Source organism: Balearica regulorum, chromosome 1 (assembly GCF_011004875.1).
Source record: "Balearica regulorum gibbericeps isolate bBalReg1 chromosome 1, bBalReg1.pri, whole genome shotgun sequence".
Classification (NCBI taxonomy): domain Eukaryota; kingdom Metazoa; phylum Chordata; class Aves; order Gruiformes; family Gruidae; genus Balearica; species Balearica regulorum.
Genome location: NC_046184.1, coordinates 146028375 through 146052110, shown reverse-complemented (window position 1 = coordinate 146052110; position 23736 = coordinate 146028375). Strand labels below are relative to the sequence as shown.

The window sequence follows — 23736 nt, the reverse complement described above, 5'->3', positions numbered from 1 at the left end:
TTCTGAGTAATATGAGCAAGTATGCATGAAAAGCACAAGTGAGCTCACTAAACTTTTTACCTGTTGATTCAAATCCTGTAAGCAGCACTTTTTCAACTGTTATTATGTATTCTGCCTTTGCTGTGGGATGTTGCTGTCATTGAACTAATTCGTCCTTTATTGACACTAGTGCAAGGGGAGAATCAGACCCAGTCTTGGCAGTTCAGAGGAGAGCATGAAGCTCCCATGGGAGCAGGAGTCCATGGCTTTCATCCAAACCAGACCTTATGTGTAGAGAGTTATGTTTATATATGCATTATTCACATACACTGTAGTGTCAGAAACATTTAGGCTTTTCTGTCTAACTAATGTGGACACTTTCTGCTTCAAGGAATAAAGAAATTTCAAATACATAACAGGGAAATCTCAGTTGATGGATTTTCTGCTTGTGCAAATGAGTGCAATTCTTCAGCTTACATGATTCTTGACCAATGCATGTAGCAAATTTAGCTTTAAGATTAAGTGTTGACAGAATCTCAGGAAAGACATTAACTTTCTGCAGTTTTGAAGAGGATGCATAGGCCTGTCTGCATAAGTTAACACAGTTCAAGATTTTTCTGTTCAGACAAACGTAAGAATGGGGGAAGTCAGATCCATCTTTATATCTGGCTTATCACATTCTCGTGTGATAAAGGCTGTACATACATGAAGAGTATGAAAATCCATATCTGGAATTAAATCTTGCAGCTTGGATCTGTGCTGGATACTATGGAATGATAGGATATCATTATGTTAAACAGTCCATATTTGACTTTATTGAAAGAAAAAGCAATTAATAAACACAGGTACAATCGTGATTCCATTAAGTCTAGGAAAAATTCCCACTGATTTTAGGAAGGATGGAACTTCATGCTTAATTCTCAGCCTTTGAATACATTAACAATCAAATACAGGCAGAGCAACTTGGGCATGGCTTTTCTGACCAAACATAGACACCTGCATCTGAACCAGGCAACCCATTCTTCCTTTACAGTTGATGGAAAGAAAAAAATGCTTTTAGGGCACAAGTCACCTTGTAGATATGGACTATGAAATATGGACTATCTTGTAGATACAGTAGATCTCTACTGTAAAGATCTAAAATAGGTTGGCTTAGTCATGTTGACTATAAAGTGCTTGTAAAATAACTAGTATGTAGTTAAATGAGACACACCTCTTTTCTCTGCATTTGCTGCTTTTGTTCAGACATTGACTGGGATTCTTCTCCAAGGCAATTGTTGAAGCCAGAGGTAATTAATTAATTATAACTATGCTGGTTTTAAAGAACTGTGAGAGGAAATTCAGCCTTATTTCATTTAATTACCATTAACTCTTCAGACAGTCACTGTGAGGTTTTGGACATGCAAAGAATGTTGACAGTTTGTTAAGCCATTTCAAGTTCTATTATCATTTAATAGATTTCTTTTTAAATGCCTGAGTTCTAAAGAAAGACACAAATGGGAAGCATTTAATTAAAATCAGCCTGGTACACTGATATCTGAAAAGGTCGAGAAGGTGTGAGTGACTAATGCACAGAATCAGCCAGCTGGTTACCTGATGTAATGGTGATGGTCGTGTCAGCTCGAGAGGCCCCAGCCTGTAAACTGTTTTTAACCAGTTGGATGGATGTTTCCACTGAGAAACCCTGTCCTGTTCTACCTGGAGTCTAGTCTAGTTTCCTGTACCTCAACATCCACCCTCTCCCTTAACTGCTAGAATATTGGTAATACTGCTAAGCCTTACATTATGTTGTACAGCAAAAAGGAAGAAAAGAAAGAGGTTAAAGAGGAGAAAAAAGAGGAGAAAAAAGAGGAAAAGAAGGAGGAAAAGAAAGAGGAAAAGAAAGATGACAAAAAAGATGACAAAAAAGATGATAAAAAAAAAGAAGAGTAAGTATAAAGAATGATTGTGTGCTTGTAACACACCTCCTACACTACAAAGCATTGTATGGCATTTCATCGTACCACTTCCACAGCAGTTATTGTTCTGTAGGCTGCAGAAGGTTAGCCTGTCAAATCTTTAATATGTTTTCCCCTTTAGAAAGGTGCAACTGTCCAACAAACGTGTTGCATCTTTAAGACTGGTGTTTAGACCTGTCACAAACAGCTTCCTAGGTCAGTAAAAGGGAATTCAGCTCCCTCTGGTCGTTTTGATTTGCTGTTGAAGATCACTTTTTTACTATGAGGGCATTTTAGGATAGCAGCCTGCTTCACAGATCTACACAGGCTTTTCATTGTTCTAGAATATCCATAATGATTCGGAGCAGATGAATCAAAAGTCTGGTTTGGACAAAGAGCAAAAATCTTACATGTAGAAAATTACAGATGTACTAATAAGTTTAGTTACTGCACTGACTAGCAGGTTTGATTACTTAATATGGTGCACTTCATGACTAGTGATTACTAAAGTTTGCTTCTGCTGATTAGGAGACGCTGTATTTCTGCAACAAAATGAGATAATTTGAATGCTTTTGACAGAAATGAATCCTGCTCATTTTGTTCCCCCAAAGCTGACCCAAACGTAGTACAATTTAGTATTACCAGTCATTAAAAATAACAATAATAGCAGATAAAAAGAGAATGCATTTGAGTGGACTTCACAGTTAAGGAGTACATTAGAGTAATATACTGCAAGTTTGTATGTATGTATATGGTGGCATGTGCTTTGTAGACATTCTAGTTAGGAACGGCTTCCAAATGGAATTTGCTTGATCTCAAGATCTTGACTTTCTTAATCAAAGCTTTGATTAGAAAGCCTTCGTTCTAAGGATTCTCTTTCAGCTTCAACTACTATGTAGTGACAGCCCGAGTTTTGCAGAAGCCTAGAGCATTTTAAAACATTTCAGCAAAGAAAATAAATGTTTTAATGTCTAGAAGGTAGTGTACTCTGTCATATGAAGACCGTATTTCATGGTCAGCAATTTTGAGGTGGTGACCAGTTTTTTAGAAGAAATGCCTCAAAACCTGTTGTGAAGATGGCAAAGTAAATACTTTTTAGATTAAAACTATGTCCTTTACTAACATTATCATCTGGACATTCAGCTGATAGCAGGGATAATGCCAGAAATGCACACAAATACGAAATAAAGTATCATTACGTTTTAATATATTTACATTCTTGGAGATAAGGAAAAGTCACACGAATACATATCCAGGCATTGCCTGATCACATATTCCCCACATTACTACACAGCTTACAGATCACACTGTCACATGTTACTGTTGGAACCACTTCTGCAGCTGTGGACCTCACAATCCACTAATACGTATTTCCTCTGATTACTTACAACATGCCTAATTGCTGTCTATTCCATATCAGTCTTTCTCGTGCTGGGGAAGGGTATTTCTGAGCGTACTCTACGTGTGCCATTAGCCATGCTGTTCTTTAAATCTTCTTTAAATTCCAGGCCTGTACGCTTCATTTAGCATCTCTCATTGTTGTGAGGCCTAGGGAGCCAGGGCTGTGAATGCGTGAAATTTGCTTTCACATAATAATACATGTTTCTATTCTAGTCACACACTATATGTGTGTATGCACACACAGAGGCTTACTTGTGTAAACATGTATTTGAATACATATGTGTTTTACTTGTTTAAATACGTGCTCATACAGTCATTTCCGTTATAGGATTTTCCAAAACCATCATAATTAATCTGCAAAGGAAGGCTCTTTCTCTAGAAATGGACCATAGCCTTCTAGCTGGAATGATAATAAGAAACATCTAATGTTTTACTTTTGTTTCAGTGGGGCCATAGGCAGACAGGCTGTGGTTTTTCAGCCTGGACAGTGTGAATGTCTGTGTTTCTCTTCCCACTCTTACTTTTTCCAAAGCTGGGTCAAGCAAAGATGGGATGAAGCTACTATTTGGTATCTCCCCTGGAGCTGCCTGCATGGATACTTTCTCTTCTTAGGCAGCTGTGAGTTCATCCTGAGATGAGCAGCCTCCAGAAGAGGGAGATCCAGCAGGTCGCTTCATTACATTTCCAGCGTAAATCTGCATGTTTTACTTTCCAGGAAGAAAAAAGAGATCTTTGTGATAGATCCTTCAAGCAATATTTACTACAACTGGCTGACTGTAATCGCAGGACCCGTGTTCTATAACTGGTGTATGCTAGTGTGCAGGTATGGATTTAAGTTAATAATAATTTTAGGTTTCAAATTTAGTGTCTCATGTTTCCTATGTAAATCATCCTCTTATCTCCCTGCGGTATTTTTTGGGTGTCTTACCTAGAAGATTTGCAGTTCATATGCCCTTACGGATATACAATCTACGTACCACTGGGAATAGATGGCCAATGTTTCTTTTTTATCTTTTTGTCTAAAACCAGTTTGTTGTTCACTTGCAATGAACATCCTCACGAGCGTTGGCTGTGGCTTTTGTGTGCCACCTGCTGGCTAGCTGAAGAAGATGGGCCGCGGCCACCGTGGGCTGAGAAACCATTACTAGATGGGTCTTCCAGTCATCTGGGCAGTGTTGGGTCAGCTTAAATTAATGTCATGCATCTATAGATGCTTGAAGGGCAGGAAGATTTTACTCAAGTATTTATTTTCCCTTGTAAAATGTGGAAATCGGTTGGAGTCAAAGTAACAGAGTGCTGTGGAAATGGTTCACTTAGGCTATGTCAGATGGCAGGGAGAGATGAGGATGGCTTGCCACTCAGAAACATAACTTGTATTTGGAAATTATTTTAATGGAGATGTGTATCCCATGAAATCTGGTGCATGTCTAATTGTAGGGATATGTGTAGTCCTCCATAAGTGCACTTGGGTGGCGTATGTGTTTGAGTTTTGTTCCTGGCCTGAACACCTTTGAATTCTGAAAGATCCTAGTGTCTATTTAGACATAGCTTTAGTGTGCAGATGTCTAGGCATGGAGATATGCTGCCTGTAATTTTTCAGTGCCAGTAATGTGCACTAACATGCTGCTAGGACATATATTGCGAGTACTCTTCTTATGCACTTGGTGTCATTTATTTTTTTTCCCTTGTATCTTTGTTTCTTTAGAGCCTGCTTTGACGAACTACAAATTGACCATATTAAATTATGGCTGGTTTTGGATTATGGCTCTGATATCATCTATGTTCTTGACATGTTTGTCAGATTCAGAACAGGTGAGTCTGTCTGGGGTTTTACAGTGTTTTCAGATATGGCATGGTTATAAAGGCTGGAAACAGAAGTTCCCCTGTGGGGTCTGACCAGTGTAGTACCCTGTCTCCAGCAGAGCCCAACAGTGGGGCTTTGGGACGATGAAGTGTCTGATCAGCTTGGATTGTTTGAAGGCTGGACATCCTAACACCTCCACTTAACTTGTTTATAAATTCAATTCTATCAGTGCTTAATAGGCATGCCAGATGCTGACTGAAGAGCTGCTGTAACAGCCTGTGTGGGGAAGGGAGAATAAGGCACTTTGTATGTCATGATCACTCTGTGCATAATATATTGCTTGTGCTCCTTTGAGTGCGCAAGAAACCAATTGCACCCCACAAGTGCTGCTTTTTTAGCTATGATTTCATATTTGAGCGCACCCAGCTGATACAGATTCTAGCCTTAAAGGTATATCTGTTTTAAACTATACAAGGTCATAATATAGGCCTAAGCCATAACAGTACCATTACATTTCTAGAATAGTCCTTGATGTACTTTGGTCTATGCCAGCCAGCACTCTCTCAGGCAGTGTCAGGGCACAGCTGGAAGGACAGCAGAAGTTGGGTGTTGTTCATGGTGTCATGTTTGGAGGGGGCAGGGAGAATTTACACATGAATAGAAGCTGTCATGGTAGCTGGTCTCAGGGCCAGAAAATGTTTCCTGGCTTGTTCTATTAACTGGTACAGATGCAGCTCCCAAACGTCCCTTGAAAGGGTCCAAAACCTCACTGATCAGTATTAAAATAAGACTTCTTTTAAATCTTTGATTTTTACATTTTCTTTTTTCTTTTTTTTTTTTTTTTTAAATCATGCTGACAGCTTGACACTAGTTATGGCTTGTGACAAGTTGTAAACATGTTACAAGACAGAGGATAAAAATGCTGTCATGTTGGGAAGCACAGGACTCATGGCAAGCCAACTGCTTAAACTCAGTAAATTCCTTGTTCGACAGGGAAGTCTATTTCAGATAGCAGCCTAAGTCACCAGACTCCTGTATTTGGGGTGAGGGCGGGGGGGCTTCATCTTCTTTGTGTAGTTAAAATGTCAACTGTGCCAACTAAATTTCTCTTCTGCAGTTACATCTGTTATTGTTGTGGGAAAGAACCGAGCAGAAATTGGACATGGCCAGGCAATGCAAGTTACAAAATTTCCATAGGCTGTCCTGATAATGCTTGTATGGCTGTTAAAGCGTGGTTAGGTTGGTTTTGCAGGCCTGGATTGAAACTGCAAAATTGCCACAGAGATTTCCTGAACGCTTCGGTGCAGGTGTCTCCTGCAGTTTCAGGCACTCAAATAAGGAAGTTGCTTCTTTTAGGTGCCGAAATCTTTGTCAACTCTCTTAACAACCCCTCGTGGCTCTGCTTGTGCCTGCTGCCTTCTCCTGTAAGTCTGCAAGGTCCATCTGCCCTGCGGACAGAGGTCCTGGAACCATTTGGGGGAACGGTGTGACTCCCCGCTGTCTAAGGGCAGGGACTGGCTTTGAACTGGGATCTAAGTAGCCCCGTAACTACCATGATCCACGCCAGCTACTCTGTGGTGCACCCTTGTCTAGCTGCAGGGCCAGTTTCACTGTATTTCACCTATCATCTGGTGACTATGCGGTGTGAAGCAGAAAAGATTCATGTCTTTCAGCAGCTGGTCGTGTTTAGAATATCCTGCGTTTTGATGCTTTCAAAAGGTTTTACTATAGGAATTCAGTTCTGTGAGGGGTCAAAAAAGAGCTGAGGGGCTTTTATCTCCCTTCGGGAGGAAGCTGTTTTCAAAGTTATTTTAAATAATTGTGCGTCAGAAATTCATCTGCCTGGCCAACTTTTCTGATTAGTTGCATAACTCTGTTAATAAGGCATATTTGACCAGTTTTTTCAGCAGTTTTCTGGGAGGTAACACACTCACGGCACGGGAACTACTTCCATTTGTAGTCACCATCAGTTTGCAGATCGTTGAAGACAGATACACACATATACATCGTACATGTTTGTACAGACAGAGACACATTGCGGAAATACGGCCGTGCTGTGGAGGGCACAAAGAAATGCAGCTTGGTCTTCCACAGCAGCTGCTTCCCTGAGAAAGCTGCTGCTTGTAGATTGCTAAGGGATTAGCAAAATGTGATAATCCCTGATACACAGGGAATGTTTTGCTTTTTTCTCGGTGGACTTTTCCTCCTGACTGGCCTGGCGGGCAGAGAGCTGGACATCTCCACTCGCAATTGCAGCAAGTTATTTTGCAGTGTGTAGGCTGCTCCCTGCGGAACGTTTTCAGTGCCTGGAGCTTTCAGAGGTACAAACCAGAACTGCAGCTGTACTGCTCAGGCAGCCATTCTATGAGAACTCTTACACAGATGCAGTTTGCCTTCAGGTCTCTTACCACAGTTGATATCTTCTTTTTTTTTTTTTTTTTCAATCTAATACTTTCCAAAGTCTTTTGAATGAAGAAATACCAATGTACAAAATTCTACTTAGTAATTCTCTCACTAGAAACACACACACAAAAAGCAAATAATTTTCCCCAAATGAAAAGGAAAATCCTGCCAGCTTTAACGTGGGACACAAGAGGAAAAGCATGGCTCGGGGGGAGAAAACACTGGATTTCTTTATCTCAGGGTAATCTATATTGTTCAGAAAAAGTTTCCAACTTATACCTACTTATTCTTGGTATTTATTTAAAAATATCCCACTCCAATTTTATACACAATTGCTTAACACTTGCTTAACTTTAGCTATGACTCATGCCAGTGATTCATGAAAAATGAGGCATTTGAATCTCCCCTTTCTTTTTGCAAAGATACCTAAAAGAAAAAGATAACAGCTGTCCCAGAATAGAGTGGAAAACTGCAGGGAGCACTGTGGTAATAATAGAGTCATTGCTCTTTATCATTATATGTCAGCTTTGAAATGTAATTGAAATATTTAAATTGGCAATTAAATATTTTTCATTAAATGAACTCATATCAATGTCTGCATGCATAACAGTACACATTTTAATGTTCTCAGGTATGTGAAATGTAAGTCACTCGGTACTGTTGATGGTGTTTTTATTCTAAAAAGTAAAACATGTGTTTTTATTCTTTGAAGGCTTCCTTGAACAAGGCTTGCTAGTTCAGGATGAAAAGAAATTACGAGATCACTATACCAAAACTACGCAGTTCAAACTGGATGTGCTGTCTCTTCTGCCAACAGACCTGGCATATTTGAAGTTTGGTTTGAACTACCCTGAACTGCGATTTAACCGCTTGCTGAGGATTTCTCGGCTGTTTGAGTTTTTTGACCGTACTGAAACCAGGACAAATTATCCAAACATGTTTCGTATTGGAAATCTTGTCTTATACATTCTTATCATCATCCACTGGAACGCGTGTATATACTTTGCGATTTCGAAGCTCATCGGATTTGGAACTGACTCTTGGGTCTACCCCAACGTCTCCATTCCAGAGTATGGGCGCCTGTCCAGAAAGTACATTTACAGTCTGTACTGGTCAACGCTCACGCTGACAACCATTGGAGAAACACCTCCCCCAGTGAAAGATGAAGAGTATCTCTTTGTGGTCATTGACTTCCTGGTGGGTGTGCTGATCTTCGCTACCATTGTCGGTAACGTGGGCTCCATGATTTCCAACATGAATGCCTCCAGGGCAGAGTTCCAGGCCAAAGTGGATTCCATTAAACAGTACATGCATTTCCGAAAAGTGACTAAGGATTTGGAAGCCAGGGTTATTAAGTGGTTTGATTACCTCTGGACCAACAAGAAAACAGTGGATGAGAAGGAGGTTCTAAAAAATCTGCCTGACAAGTTGAAGGCTGAAATTGCCATCAATGTCCATTTGGACACACTGAAGAAAGTGCGTATATTCCAGGATTGTGAAGCTGGACTTCTTATTGAGCTGGTGCTCAAACTGAAACCTACAGTCTTCAGTCCTGGGGACTACATTTGCAAAAAGGGAGATATTGGGAGAGAAATGTACATTATTAAAGAGGGAAAATTGGCTGTGGTGGCAGATGATGGCATAACCCAATTTGTCGTCCTGAGCGATGGCAGCTACTTTGGTGAAATCAGCATCCTCAACATCAAAGGTAGCAAATCTGGCAACAGGAGGACAGCCAACATAAGGAGTATTGGTTATTCTGATTTGTTCTGCTTGTCTAAAGATGATTTAATGGAAGCCCTCACAGAGTATCCAGAAGCCAAAAAGGCTCTGGAAGAGAAAGGGCGACAAATTCTGATGAAAGACAATTTAATAGATGAGGAAGCAGCAAAAGCAGGGGCTGACCCAAAAGACTTGGAAGAAAAAGTAGAAAGACTTGAAACAGCTCTGGATACGCTGCAGACTAGGTTTGCCAGGCTCATGGCAGAATACACCTCATCTCAACAAAAGGTGAAGCAGAGACTTGCCAGGGTAGAAACCCGAGTGAAAAAATACGGTAGTGGTACTTTATCAGTTGGAGAATCAGAGGCTGGAAAAACCGAGGAGGAGAAAAAGAAGTAATGGAGTATTTATATTTCCTCATTTACTGGAGAGGGTTGAAGCACGTGAAAGCCATAAATGTATGTAAATACATGTGTGCATACATAGACATGATTATTTTTATATGAACTCAGAATGGTTTTTAGCCTTTTTAACTGAAGCAGTATTTTCTTGTAAATAGAACACTGTCACCTTCTTAGGGGGAGATTTGGTCTGGCATTTGGGTACTTTTTTGTACTGGGAGTGGATTTCTTACAAGACATGCTCAGAACATCTGTTGTGTATGGTATGTGTAGGTCTTGACACATCGTCTCTTCCCACGCATGTTGTATTAAGAAGGCATTGTACTTAAAGTAGAAGGGATGGAGTTTTTTTTTTTTTAAGGGCTTAAAAAATATTTATAGGGTACATGCTCTACCTTGCTACCATAGTAGCCCATTAAATGCATGGACGCACATCTGGGCTTCTCAAAAATCTTTTTTCTTTCACAGTGAAGCGTCTGCGCAAACAGTTGGACTGCAGCTGAGCAGCAGCATGTACCTGGCCTATGCGGTGTAGCCCTGCACGAGTTTGAAATAGCTGTGCATCCAGATGCATTAGTCTGATTCTTCCTAATGAGCTGGGCTCCACACAAAGGATCGTGCTGACAGAGTAGCAGTGCTCATTCACGTCCTCGCTGACATGGTCTGCGACAGCCTTTGCTTCTCTGCAGCTGCTTCACTTGGGGAGAGAGTAGGAGATCCCCCTCCCCCCCACCTTTTTTTTGTGCAGCCCCATCCACACTGGTAAACCAGTCACCTGGAAGGGAGTCCCCAAAAGCTGACTGGTGAAAGGCATCTGTGGCAATATGGCTTCACTGAACTGTGGGGAAGAGAAAAGAGGGTCCTGGTCCATGCAGCTCCTATAGGTAGGGTCTTGAATTAATTCCCTTTCAGTAAGTGGGCAGTCCTGGAGGGAGGCTACCATGAAACTGCATGGGCAGGCAGGTTCAGCCTGTTGTCCTCCCCCCCAGCTTTCACCTCCAGCAGGGTTTCTGCAAGGCAGGGAGAACAAGCTCTGTCTTGCAAAGTCTTTCCTGCTACTAGGCCTATGTTTTCTTTCTCTTTATTTTATTTAATGATGCCTACTTCATCTCCTTTCACTGTTTAGTGCCAGCTTTTCTCCGAAGTAGTTGTCGCACTACCCTGTTTCCATTAGTCAGGGAGAACGAAGGGCACATTTGCTTGGGTCTTGCTGATAGGAGCCTACTTGTGCTGGTTGCTTTTCTACAGAGAAAAGAAAAACTACTTGCTGCAGAGTAGTTGTCTCTGCCGACAGCCTGGCTCTGAGGTGAATACACAGGTCTGGTCTGCTCAGCCTGCTGTGACAGTCAGGGCAGAACGGTATTGAGAAGGTTTCTTGCTCTGTCACGCTGCAACATCAGGATTTGCCTCTTACACACTCCTCTGAGCCTCCTCTGTCCCGCTGCTTCCAGTTTCTTTCCAGGCTTCTCTTGCTCCCACTGAGGGGATTTCTCTAATACTCTCCCACTAGGAAGATGCTAGTTTTCATTTCTTTCTGTACAGTATTTTTGTGTCATGTAGCTTCCCCTATGTTACTTTTAGCCTTGGGTACCTCACTGATTAAAGAAGAGTTTGGAGTAACAGAGGCTGTTCAGCATCTATGGCGTTGGGGCTGGATCCTCCAGTCGCATTAGGTATTACCATGGGCAGTGCTCCACCTTTTATTTGTCCTCGGCCCTGATTTAGGAGCCCTAACAGCACGTGGGTCAGACGGCCTGTTGGAAAATTTCTGAGAAACCCCCAGAGAAGAGAGCAGCTTAATGAGATGGCAGTGAAATGAAAAGAGGCGGTGGCTTTGCTAGACTGAGTACAACCACCCAGGGTGTGCACTCAGCTCTGGGCCGGCAGCTGTGCCCCTCCTGTCCACAATTTTGAGCCTGATGAGAGGCACAAAGCTGACAGTGACTAAGGAACAGGGCTTTGCCAGCAACACTGGCAAAGGGGCCACCAGGTAGTAGATGTCCACGCATGTCCCATGTCCAAGCTCCTGTTCTCATCAGCCTAGAAGCCAACTAAACTATAGGCTGGGCTTAACCTCTATAATCAAGATTTCCACTGACTACAACGAGGGCTTTGGAAACCAGCTGAGACCCATGTGTGGCCAGCAGAGTTCTGGAGTTTTGGTCCTTCAGTTGAATCCCATCCTTATTTTCTCCAAGGGCTTGAGGCAAATGGGGGAGGCAAGGGAGGCTGCTTTTGGCAGGGGTCTAGCGCCCTCGCTCCCGCAGGGAGCAAGGCAGGGCTGAGGCGTTGGCTAGTTGCCACGTACCACAGTGAGCACAGACGGTGCGGTCACAGGCTGCTGAACTTGCAACTCTCACCTTGTAACAGAGGCAGGTACCGCACTTGCCTGCGGCTGACGTTCACTGTTGTTATTCCAACACCATACCCGGTAGGGTTTTCATACTTATGTTCTACATCAGTCATCATTCTCTGTAAATATCTGTCTACCCAATGTACTACAGCTGTTCCAGCCCACTAGGTATATACAAATAGAACTGTTAAAAGTATTATTTATACCAAATTGATACCTGTTAAAAAAAACCCCACAGACACAAGAATGCTTCTTTACCTGATGGATCAGAACAGCTTGATCCATCAGTTACTGTTTGCTCTTCCCTTTTCCATGCCTGTTGGTCTGGTTTTTCACATACCAGAAAAAGAGCTATTTTGATGCTATTTTCCTCAGTCACTTCAAAATATATAGGTTTTGGCATGATGAAATCGCATCCTTTGACGTCTTTCATCTAAGATGTTTTTCCCCTTCTTTCACGTGGCTACAGCATGTACATTAAAATATTCTGAGTAATGATCAAGCAACCCTGTGTTTTCTCTTATCCATATCCCTCTGGATTTTAGCATTTCATGACAGAATTTGATAATGCCAATATAACATGGCCCAGAAAATCATTAGCTGGAAGAGAGATCTGAAGTGACAGAAAACCAAGCGGGAACAGCAGTGTTCTCCCCTCACCGTGGGGCAGCTGGCACACACCTTTGGTCCTGTGCCCGGTTTTGACACTGTCAGTGCGTTTGCAGATACCGCTCAGGCACGAGAGCCCAACCACCCCTCGGTGCCAGGCCCCGTGGGACGCAGAGCCTGCCAGCCTCCTGCTGCTGCCTTCCCCATGGGCACCCAGCTCCTGCCCGCCCCTTCCCCAGCTCCATGCAGGGTGGCACGGCCGGGATGGTGCCTTGTCCCGCAGAAATAAAAACGTTTGCAGCTTTCTGCTACTTGCACACACACACTTCATCTAGGGGAAAAAAAAAAAAAAAACAAACCCAAAACAAAAACAAGGCAGCAGGCAGAGCCTGGCATGGGCTGGGCTGGTCTTTCAACCCCGCCACAAGAGAAGGCAAGGAACAGGGTGTTTGAATATACGCCCTGAATCTTCAAACGGGTTTACGGCCACAGCACTCGCTTCACACAGGCACAGGAGCCAGCCTGTGCCGAAGTGGGGTGCCATGGGGTGGTACTGCTGCTCTAAGCTGCCTGTGCTGAGCCAGACAGCCGACAGACAAGGCCCGAGGTGTCTGAGCATCTGCTGTGGGTGCAAAAGGAGGGTAAGGCTGGTGGAGTGGCACTGCCACGCTCCTGGTACAGCTTGGGGCGAGCTTTGCCAGGAAAAAGCCTCGAGTCACGGTCCTCGCTCTCCAACAGCAAATGGTTCAAGTCTTGCTGCTCTGAAGATCTGGTGATAGCAGCTCCCCATCCTTTTCCCCTCATCCCCTAGAAAGCTCTGCTCTGGAAAGTTCAGTGGACTGAATTGGACAACAGAAATGGTGGTGGCAGCAAAACAGTGTGCATGCATGTGTGTACACAGACCCCCTCACGCACAGCCGAGAGTTGGGGTTAGCTTGACTGTGCAGCTCTTTCTGCAGAAACAGCCTAGGGAAGGAACAACCCTACATGTAATTCTTTTCGCTTAAGCATCTGCTTTACAGTTTCATTCCTACCAAATATTTGCTAACCTGCAAGCAGAGTATGCTCTGATTTCCATTAAAAAACAAACTTCATTTTCCTTTCCCCCACAAAAGCGTTTGTGCTTTCTCTGAGCTGGTCCATACGTTGCTGGTTTGGAAGACACATTCGTTTCTGTATCGCTGCTGATGGCAAGGATGAGAAAGGGTTTCACAGGCCAGACTGAACCCAGGTTGTCCAACGAGATAATGCAGTCAGGCTGACTAAAGGAGAGCTGCTCTTCATGCTGAAGATTTATGAGATGACAGCATTTGTACTTGGCTTCAAAGTCCCTCGGCTTTTCTATTAATGTTTCCATCCTGGAACAGACAGACAGAATCAAACCCTTGTTTACATAATTTAGCATTCATAAAAGCTCTCTGTGTATCCCTGACAGCAAAATGAATTCTGCAGTAAATGGATCTGGCAACTGTACAGGCAGCAAAAGCACGTGATTTTGGCTGTGGTGGCTTTCCTAAGGGAAGGCATCCATCTGGGAATCCCCCTCTGCCCCCAGCCCCATCCACAGTCCAGAGCCCGAGGAGGATGCTGCTCCCTGGGGAGTCCTTACGGGAGGATGGGGAAGCTCCGCTCCCTTCACCCCGCCTTGGGTGGAGGGGGAGGGAAACACATGCAAGCCCTGGGTCTAAAAATGGTAAGGCCTTTTGTTTCTGAAATTCAGATCTCGCAACTGTTTCCAGCTCACAAATCAAAGGCCGAGGCTAGCAGCTGCCAACCGCCCTCACAGCTTCGCTGTGGAAAATAAAATTCTGCTGTGCTGTGTTTGCAGTCTTCCCTGCTCCCCACCCTAAGAGCAGAACGAGGAGGGAAGGGAAGAGTTGCATTATTTCAGCAAAATCGGTTTCTGCAACCTCAAGAGCAGGACAGCAGGGTGTCCTCAGCTTCAAGGATGAACACAAACATTAGCTTTACACCAAAAAGAGCAACGATTCTCACAAAGAGCTTTTCCTCTTAATCGACGATCTTAAAAGTCTTTTCCAACCTAAATGATTCTCTGGTTCATCAGCTTTACCCCTTCTGCTCGGCTTCTGCAGGGAGAGTGCCGGACACAGTGCCAATGGCTACAGCTCCCACGCCAGAGGCTGTTCTCCCAAGAGGTCAAGGAGGACACCGTCCAGCTCGAATAGAGACCTGTCTTATTTGCATAGGTAAATTGGGGGTTGGTACTAAACCCAGAAGTGCAGAAAAATGAAAGAAATTTACTTACTGTTTCCTATTCCGTTTTTCCTTAATATTTGTAGTGGCTGATACCAACCTTTCTGTAACGGGGCAACGGAAGAACAGTAACGTGGAAAATTGGGAAAGCACAACTGTATTCCAAACTGATTGGCAGCTTGATGAATAGCTATTAATTTTGCAGCTTTTTTTGTCTGGTTTGACAGGTCATTTCTGACAGTTTCCTGTCAAGAAAAATCCCACTATTCTGATCTGATGTCAATAGTTATTTCCCCCCTTCCCCCCCCCCCCACCCCCTGCCGAAAGGGGAGCCACCCCACAGCAGTCACTACACTTGAGCAGCCCCCCCAGGCAGGTAGCACAGCCAGAACGAGCAGGCACTACCTGCCTTTCCATGGAAGGAGATAAGGAAGCACAAAAGGATTTTTTTCTGGCGCAGCTTGCCTCCAGGGCTGATTAATCGAACCGACTGTGCTGCAAAGATCTACTCTTTTGAGGAGAACTAGTTGCCAGTTCCTCACTGAAGTGCAAGTATTTTACTTGCAGAACAGTGCAGATAATCCATTCAACAAGCTTCAGCAGGATTCCCTCTATTTTCAAATTATTTGCAGATTTAGGTCATTTAAAGCAAGTCCTCGGGGCTGCTTGTTCATGGGTACTTGTCCAACGCTCATCGCAATGAAGCATCTTATAGCAGCGACCTTGGGCGCACCAGTGAGGGAAACGATCTGGCGGTGGGTTTTTCCCACTGGGGAGAGAGGCTGTTACAGAAGAGACACAGCGAGCTGGAGAAAGCTGACAGGGAACCCCCTTTCTAGTAACCTGGCAGTTTTCTACAGCTGATTTACACTTAAACATTGGTAGCAAGAACCAGTCCGTGCTGGACTGATGGGCGACAGGGACGTCTCCAGCAGAGTACACTCCCCCTCCCCGGCCATCGCTGGTGCTGCGGGCGGGAGAAGCGTTGTGCAGCACAGCAGAGCTGCCTGCTCCGTACAGGATTCTCTCTACAGGGCTTCACTCTCACCTGTATAAGGGGAGGGGGGAAGAAAAATAAATAATTGCAGAGTAAACTCAGAAGGTGATGAGACCAACCAATGCTGCTGTCAACCACTGGGAGACTCCAGAGGCTGCAACCAGCCTTGTGATGGGAGATTGCTAAAGAAGAGGTGAAAACCAGCAGAATACAGCTGCTGGAGGCTCCCACCTTGCAGATGCTGGGAAGAAACTGCCGTAACAGCCCATTTTTACCACCCCAGGCCTGCGGCAGCCAGGCTCAGAGGCAGCAGGCAGATCACCGTTGCTTCTGCACCTCCAGCTTCCCCCATTGCAACCGCTGGTCAGCAGCAGGACGCAGCAGCTGAGAGCACTACTCCAGAGCAGCTGGACAGGAATTGTGTTAGAAAGGATATCCACTTGGGGATTTTCATTTGGGAATACGAGACCCTCCCCAGAGAGATTCAAGGTGAAAGAAACTGGCCCAAGAGCAGCCCTTGTCAGATACTCATAAAGAAATCTGTGTGGTGTACTGAAAAGAGAGTATCAGTGTTGGTGAGGCCAAAATGTCACCTGCTTTATTTTGGGTGACTCGCTACAAAGTTCATAGGATTCTTCATGCACAGATGACAAATAAAAAATTAATTTAAAAAACCCAAACCAGTGTACATAGCACGAGGGAGATTATTCTTTTGAAAACATGCTTTCATCTAGAAAATATTTTTGTGCCTAGTTTCCCATTTTTAGTAAAATCAATTATATCAGGAAATAATACCCCCCCCCTTAATTGTATCATAGTAGATCACCTGATCTTTATCCCTTTCTGCTCAAATACTGAGTGCTTGCAATGGGAAATAACTGAGTCAAATGTAGCAGCACATAACATACAGCCGCTCAAAACTTAGAAATGTTCAACTAGCTGCCATTTTATGGACAGGCACTTGGGAGCAGTGTGGCTTGCACTGCTGTAGACACGGAGCTGGAAGCCAAAGTGTGCAGTGGGAAGGTAGATTCAAGGGATTTTCTCCATGTGTGAACCCACTGGCACAGCAGAAACACACCCCAGAGCTGTCGGTGATGTTAAGAAGAAAGGCTTCACGTCAGCTTTGCGCTTGCCAACAGTTCAGTTGCACATCTTCAAGCTGCCGCGGTTTTTATCTTCGCTTGACATTGCTCAGTGCTAGTTGTCAGCTGAGCCCGCGTGAGCAGCAGCGTCCCTGCACGCGGAGTTGTGTACAGTTTAGTTGTGCCGCCCGTCCTTCCAAAGGCACAAGTCCCATTCCAGTGATCACTGCCTGATTTCCAGTCAGCTCTGGTTTCATTTTTAAGTCTCAAAACTACGCACAAACGTACCCAGGAAGATAATATAGCAGTTCCAAACACTCTTTTATTACCCTAAAATAGAATAACGATTCCCACCCTCTACATCTCTGATACCCTCGTCTCTTAGAACTTTCCCCGCACAGAAATCCTGAAGCAGGTTATACAGTGAGGAACACACATCCATAAACAGAAGCGTACTAGGTAAACCAATTATTTATCAGGACCGCTCTCTGGATGTATCCTACAAATACTGCAGAGCAGAACAAAACCACACTTGTGTATTGCAAAGCAGCACACCTGCAATTAAACCCACCCTCCCAAGATCTTTTGCAACTCTCCTTTCAGTTCCAAAAATAAACCCCAAACACGCCTCCATTCCCTTTATCCTCCGCAGTCTCTTTCTCAATCCAGATCTATTTTCCAACTGCTTCTCTTCCCACCTAATTACTTTTTCCTGCCACCCCCCAACCCCCTCCCCTCCTCTCCCATCTCACCCTCTAGCTTGTTCCCCCCCAGCCAACACCAGTGACTTCTCCAGCCAAGCCCCGCTCCCGCCCAGGGCCCGTCCCGCAAACCAGCCATTGCAAGAGAGGGACCGATGTTCATTCAGTAGGTTTCAAAGAATTGGGAATTTGCATCCAAGTGAAAGAAATACTACATTTTATTTTTTTTTTCTAAGGAAAAAAACCAAACCTAAAAGCCCATGCATTCTGTCACGGTGCCTTTCAACAAGCTGGGTAGTCCCTGGCCCACCTGGTCTGCAGTTGGGATGAAGAAGCTGCCCCACTTTGGGCTTGGCCACGCTGCCACTTACCAGAAACTCAACCAAAGACGCACTGGAAGCTTCTAGGAAGGCAAGTGGAAGGAGATGTCCACGTTCAGTGACAAGGCGGCACATCAGGATGAAAGGTCAGTGCGGGAAAGCCCTCCGACTCCACGCCAGCCCCTCGCTTGGTGGCTTAATGACAGCAAAGCTATGGAGACAGAAACCATATAGCCGTGCAGCGTACAGCCAAAGTCACCTTGCACATAACTTCTAAAATTACTTAGAGAAGTCCAGCAGTGAGGCATCCTTTTCAATTTTGTTAAGTAGTAAAAGTCAACAGCTGAAGACATCTTTAGATGGAGCACTGGAGAAAGAGATACACCATTATTTCATGGGTTTTCCAAATGAATTCATCTGCGTGAGAAGTGACCTGTCCAAAGGCAAATGCCAGTATCAACTCCATTTCCAAAGCACTGTCCCTTCTACGATATGGTATAAAAATGAATTTCTTAATAAAATTCATTTCAAGCCCCTGATGGCCCTATGAATTTGGTGACAAGTTCGATCACTGCAGTAATTCTGGAAGTTTAATTAAAGCTGTGCACAAATACAAACAGGAACTGTAGGTAACATCACAAACCCTTGAGGTTCAGAGACTAACCATAATAAGGTAAGCTCTTGTCAGGAAAAGCTTGATTTTGCATAAACTGGGAAGAAGTTCCTGCTCCATCTTGCACGCTGAAACGCTGGAGTTTTTCAGCATACTAAGTAAGGCACAGCTCGAACATTCAGCCCAACTGAAGTATCTGCATCCTGAAAATTCTTGGGACAACCAGGACATTTTTAATCCCCTGGTAAGACTGAAAATTTACCTGGAGGTAATTGGCTACAACGGTGCCAGGGAAGCACCTTAAAGCTGATGCTGTTGGGGTTGCCCTCCTGCCGAACATCAGCCGCGTGGCAACTGGCATCCCGCTCTCTGATCCACAGAGTGGAGACCCAGGCAAGCATCTGGCTAGCCCCCACGAGGGGCTACTGAGAGGCTCAGCCCATCAGGTGCATCACACCCATATGGTATGACACATGGTATGAAGCTCCTGCGTCAGCAGTGAGGACCGCTGTTGGACTGACGGCTGGAAGAGAGCGCTGCCTGGAGCCCCGGGCCAGCCCGTTCCAGCGTTGGCTTTCCACAGAGCACAGGCTGGAGGGCTCCTGGGCCGCCGTGGCCCCATCTCAGGCTACGGCCTGGCCTAACAGAACAACAGCCCAGTCATGAGTCCACCAAACGCTATTCCTTAGCTAACTGAACTGTGCTTGCTCCTGATGGCTGTTCCCAAAATAAATCTTTTTAGCAACAAAAGCCTTCCAGGCTTTAAAAGGTGCTGCTCTGCTCATGCAGACTCACATGCCAACGCTCGTTTAGAGCTAAACGGAAGTATTCCTTCACTCCTACTGAAATCTGAAAAACATGCTGATTTGTTCAGTACCTCAGATGATTCTTATCAGTATCTTGCATTACTATTATTTTTGAGGCATGTGGTGCTACAAAATACAGATAAAGGCCTGATATCTCCTTCGCACCAAGGTTGGAAACATCTTGGCAGTCTACTAGGGTGCAGAAGGAAATGCTCAAAGGCATTTGTCACTTGTCAAATGAGACAATGCTGAGACAGCCAAAATACTTTCTTGTTAACAAATTAAGGACACCTTGAGGAGAAGGCACTGGCCTCAGACTGCTGCCTTAGAAGAGGTGTCTTCTGTCTACTTGAGAGGTGTATCAGTGCCACCTAAGTACACCGAAGTTTCTGAGGTAAGCTCTGCAGACCTGAAATTTGCTAAGCGCTGCTGAAAGACTAAGTGAGAAAGACAGACATGCCAGGTATGCCTGGAGCCCAGAAAAAAAGAACTTGAAAGGGGATTTTCCCCACTTTGACAAACCTTTCAAGCAACAGAAGACTGACTGGAACTTCTATAGGGCAGCAGAGGAGCCTGCAGCTACAAGACTTCAAAATTTATTTAGTTTAGACCTTATCAGCTGCTGCTGCTGGACAATTAGCACATTTACAACACCACTAAGGAGATAAGGTTTCAATACAGTGGCATTTTGGGGGAGGTGGTATATATTTAAATGGGAAATCTGCCAAATAGGAAGTATTTACGTCTTACCTGAAAACGATACCTTGAAAAACAACTTATGCTTTTAAAGGCCAATACAATTATGTATTATTTTAATCTTAATGCTAAAGGAAGACAGAAGAAGTATATTTACAATGTCAACACTTCAGTCAGGGAAGTTTGTATTGCTACCCAATTACACAGTCTGCCCAGTTTTTGGACCTATATAAAAAACCCAGCATGAATCTTACACACTTGTCAGCTGGGCATAACCACTAATCCTAGTGACATCAGAATAAAAGAAGTTATAGGCTTATAGCTTAACAGTATTAGACCATTGACACAGCATATACCACACAGCGGTATCGTGATGTGCTTCATACTTGTAACAAAATACCTTAAGGCACTTGGCAAATCTTCTTCTCACCACCTAATGATGCCCCAAACCTGAAGGAATCGTCGAGCACTGTTGTCGGCCGCCCTACTGAGAGGGAGGATATCTTGTGTTTTCCTCTCCAAGGTGTTTTCCTCTTCAATGAGGTGAGCACTGAAGAAGGCAGGCCCTCAGTGCCACCTCAAGATCAAAGACCAGAAGACAGCCAGCACCTCTCCCACCCCAGCGAGTTTCAGTCCCTGCGTCCAGGCCGCCTTGCACCAGCTTGGATTTGAAAGGACCCCACATCACTACAGTTCCCTTCTGCGGAGTTTTACGTACCTGTAACCCTTAAATTATGCTGTGCTACAATGTTTTCTAATCAAATAATTTAATATCCAATTTATCAAAGTAACGAAGTCACTTACTTTCTTTTTCACTGAACCGTGGTGAAAAAAAGGTCACTGGTTTATTCAGCATCATAGTTACATAGCAGTTGTCTGTTTCTATTACTAGAAAGAATTTATTAAAATAGTCCTGAAAGACATCTTTTCTTTCTGCAATGATTCCAAAACTATGCCTTTTAATGCCAATTCCACACAGTCACGGGTTTGATGGGTAGTAGTCGGTTATAGCAACTGTCAAGGCACAAGCTCAGCTCTGCACATCTGCTGCAGCTTGTATTATAAGAGAGATATGCCAGTTACGTCTCCACTTAAACAAACATAATCCCTTTATCATATATTGCAACAGGAGAAATTAACATTAAACACAGACTACGAAAGGTAAAGGATTTATTTCTGATATGATTTGTAGAGTTAAATTAAAAACCTACTGAATACTTTATGTAGTAGATGAACATAACCTTAGTACTTATTTTCTAACAGTTTATTTAATGGTTGGAAGTGTACAACATGAAGTAGGCCTTACGTTTAATATTGTTCAATTTCGCTTATTGTTAGATGAGATTAAAATACAGTAGCCATCCCTTTAGATTATGTTGCAACACTGATCATGTGCCTTGATAAGTAGGAACAACAATTCATTAAATAAATGATGATGACATAACATGTAGGGAAGACTTTGGATTGTCTATTTAAAATGTCAACATAATAGGCAATTAAGAATAAAACTTCATTTTAAGTGCACTTCCACATGCTTTGTTTATAATATAACAAAAACTTCCTATCTTCTTTCCAAACACTTCACTCCCTACTCTAAAGCTGTTCAGTTGAAAATGCACTTTCCCCAGTAAACTTCTTGTTTTAAAAAAGTAACTAAAATTTCTACCCTTTCATATGCTAAGAAATGTTTCCTAATTAAAAACACAGTTTATTACAAGACATGTGAAGACAACATATAGTGAAATGAATTTTAATTGTTGTGCTGTGACTAAAGTAAAGTTCTCAAGGCTGCAATTTAACATTCCGAGTTCTCCCTTCCATCTTTATTGATTCTTAAGATTTTGCACAGAAACTCTTTGGGGGCTAGAACAGCAGTAATTGCATCACACTGTTTTCCAAGACTTCAAGTTTCAAAAGCAAACTCTTCAAAAAGTACAGTTCTTGATTTGATTAGATACAGGGACAAAAATATAGCACATACTTGAAGGTTACATGGTCTACAAATGATGGCAATATTTTCCTTGGGAGAGTACAGTTTGTTTTCTTGTAAATACTCAAAAAGGCTCAACTTCAAGCAGTAATAAACACAAGCAAAAGTGATTTAACCCTTAAAATAAATATTCAGGAAAACCTCTCTGTACATACAAGTGAAAGAATATGTAACACTTTCACGCTAAAAGAAAAAAATAAAGATTTTGTTCATATAAGCAGCTGAAATCTGCTGTTCCAGCCCAATGTCCCCAGTAAAGAAGGGAGGCACAAACACAGGTGACTACTGTAGCTCACTATCTTATGGCCTTTTTGGACAGGGACATCATCACCATCATTTTTTTTAATCCCTTTTGTTATATTGATTACAGCATGCCAAATCCTTTGGCATATGTGATAGCCTTCAATAATCTTTCTTTAAGCTTTTCTTTGCTTGAGTACTCCGGAAGCAAAAGTACATTAAAGCATGTGTGAGATGTAGGTAACCTGTGGGGAGAACAAAAAAAGAATTATTCAGATCTGGGAACGCACAGTACATGCAAAGAAATACATCGCTATTTCACAAATCCAAAATCATCAATTTAAAGAGTGTCTACTTTGCTGAAAGATTCAACTTCCACGTTTAACTAAGTTAATAATGAAAAGCACAGAACTTGCTTCCATTTATAAGCAAAGAAGCAAAGTGTAGACGATTTTTTTTTTTTTTTTTTTTTACCTCTCTGTATCTGGGCCATTTTTGGCTATGATCATCTTTAACTTTCCAAGTCCTCCCACAGGGGCTCTGTCTGTGCCTGTTGTAAACTGTAAGAATAGTCTTTTCTGTTCATCCGTAAATGAATGGACTATTTCCCAGAATTCCCTATCAAGGAAGAAATCAAAAAGTAAGTAAACTGAAAACATTCTTTGGTATAAATGAGACTTTCAGAAGTAATTGAACTTTGAAGATTTAGTAATTCTAATAAATCTTAACATCTGTTTACAAGTTGCATTCATAAACCAAAACTAACAGTAATGTATTTACTAATCGACAGAAGTTGAAATCAGAAATATTACCAAGACACTGCAGTTTAACTGTTTCTAAATGTTAATTTGGCTGATAAAGATGGGCAAGTGTTCCTCCTTTATTTTATGATTCCTACTTCCTAAGGAATTAATACTGGTTCCACTACACAGTCCCTATCTACCACCTTCTTTAGCACCACAGTAAACCGATGCAGCTGCTGACAAAGGTTTTTCTATCCTAGCAGGAACTAGTTAAGTAGTTGGCAAAGTCAGAGGACCAAAGATGCACACTTCACTGACCATAGTCTTCAGAGTTCTCTAGTCAAAGGGGACAAGAAAGTAAAGACATAAAAAACCCATTGAATTTACCTGATTTCTAATTAGAGAATAAAGTTCTACACACGCAAGCTATTGAAACAATTCAGCATTTGTGATTTTTTATTTTTTTTTAAACAGCAGAGGAGTGGTAATTTATTTGAGCCCTGTTTATACTGGGGATTATTTAACTAAATGGTTGTGCTGGTTTTGGCTGGGACAGAGTTAATTTTCTTCACAGTAGCTGGTACGGGGCTCTGGTTTGGATTTGGGCTGAAAACAGCGTTGCTAACACAGGGATGTTTTCGTTACTGCTGAGCAGTGCTCACACAGAGCCAAGGCCTTTGCTGCTTCTCACACCACCCCACCAGCGAGTGGGCTGGGGGTGC

The 23736-nt window shown here is 43.1% G+C and overlaps 2 protein-coding genes across 9 annotated transcripts in view; one reads left to right on the top strand and one right to left on the bottom strand.

Moving 5' to 3' along the window:
• The window catches only part of CNGA3 (cyclic nucleotide gated channel subunit alpha 3), a 38318-nt gene extending 25820 nt beyond the window's left edge, over positions 1-12498 (top strand). For 2 of the 3 annotated variants that reach the window (XM_075737643.1, XM_075737635.1), the window contains 3 exons: positions 4033-4140; positions 5023-5129; positions 8237-12498. In XM_075737643.1, the coding sequence (XP_075593758.1) occupies positions 4033-4140; positions 5023-5129; positions 8237-9645 (1624 nt within the window). In that variant the 3' untranslated portion in view covers positions 9646-12498. Of the gene's footprint in view, positions 1-1775; positions 1908-4032; positions 4141-5022; positions 5130-8236 lie in introns of all 3 variants that reach the window. The other variant, XM_075737651.1, reaches the window with a different exon arrangement.
• Positions 12499-21194: 8696 nt separating this feature from the next.
• Positions 21195-23736, bottom strand: part of UBE3A (ubiquitin protein ligase E3A) — a 55038-nt gene continuing 52496 nt past the window's right edge. For all 6 annotated transcript variants that reach the window (XM_075737608.1, XM_075737624.1, XM_075737591.1 and 3 more), the window contains 2 exons: positions 22746-22889; positions 21195-22516 (listed from right to left, as the gene is read on the bottom strand). In XM_075737608.1, coding sequence (XP_075593723.1) covers positions 22396-22516; positions 22746-22889 — 265 coding nt within the window. In that variant the 3' untranslated portion in view covers positions 21195-22395. The remainder of the gene's footprint in view (positions 22517-22745; positions 22890-23736) is intronic.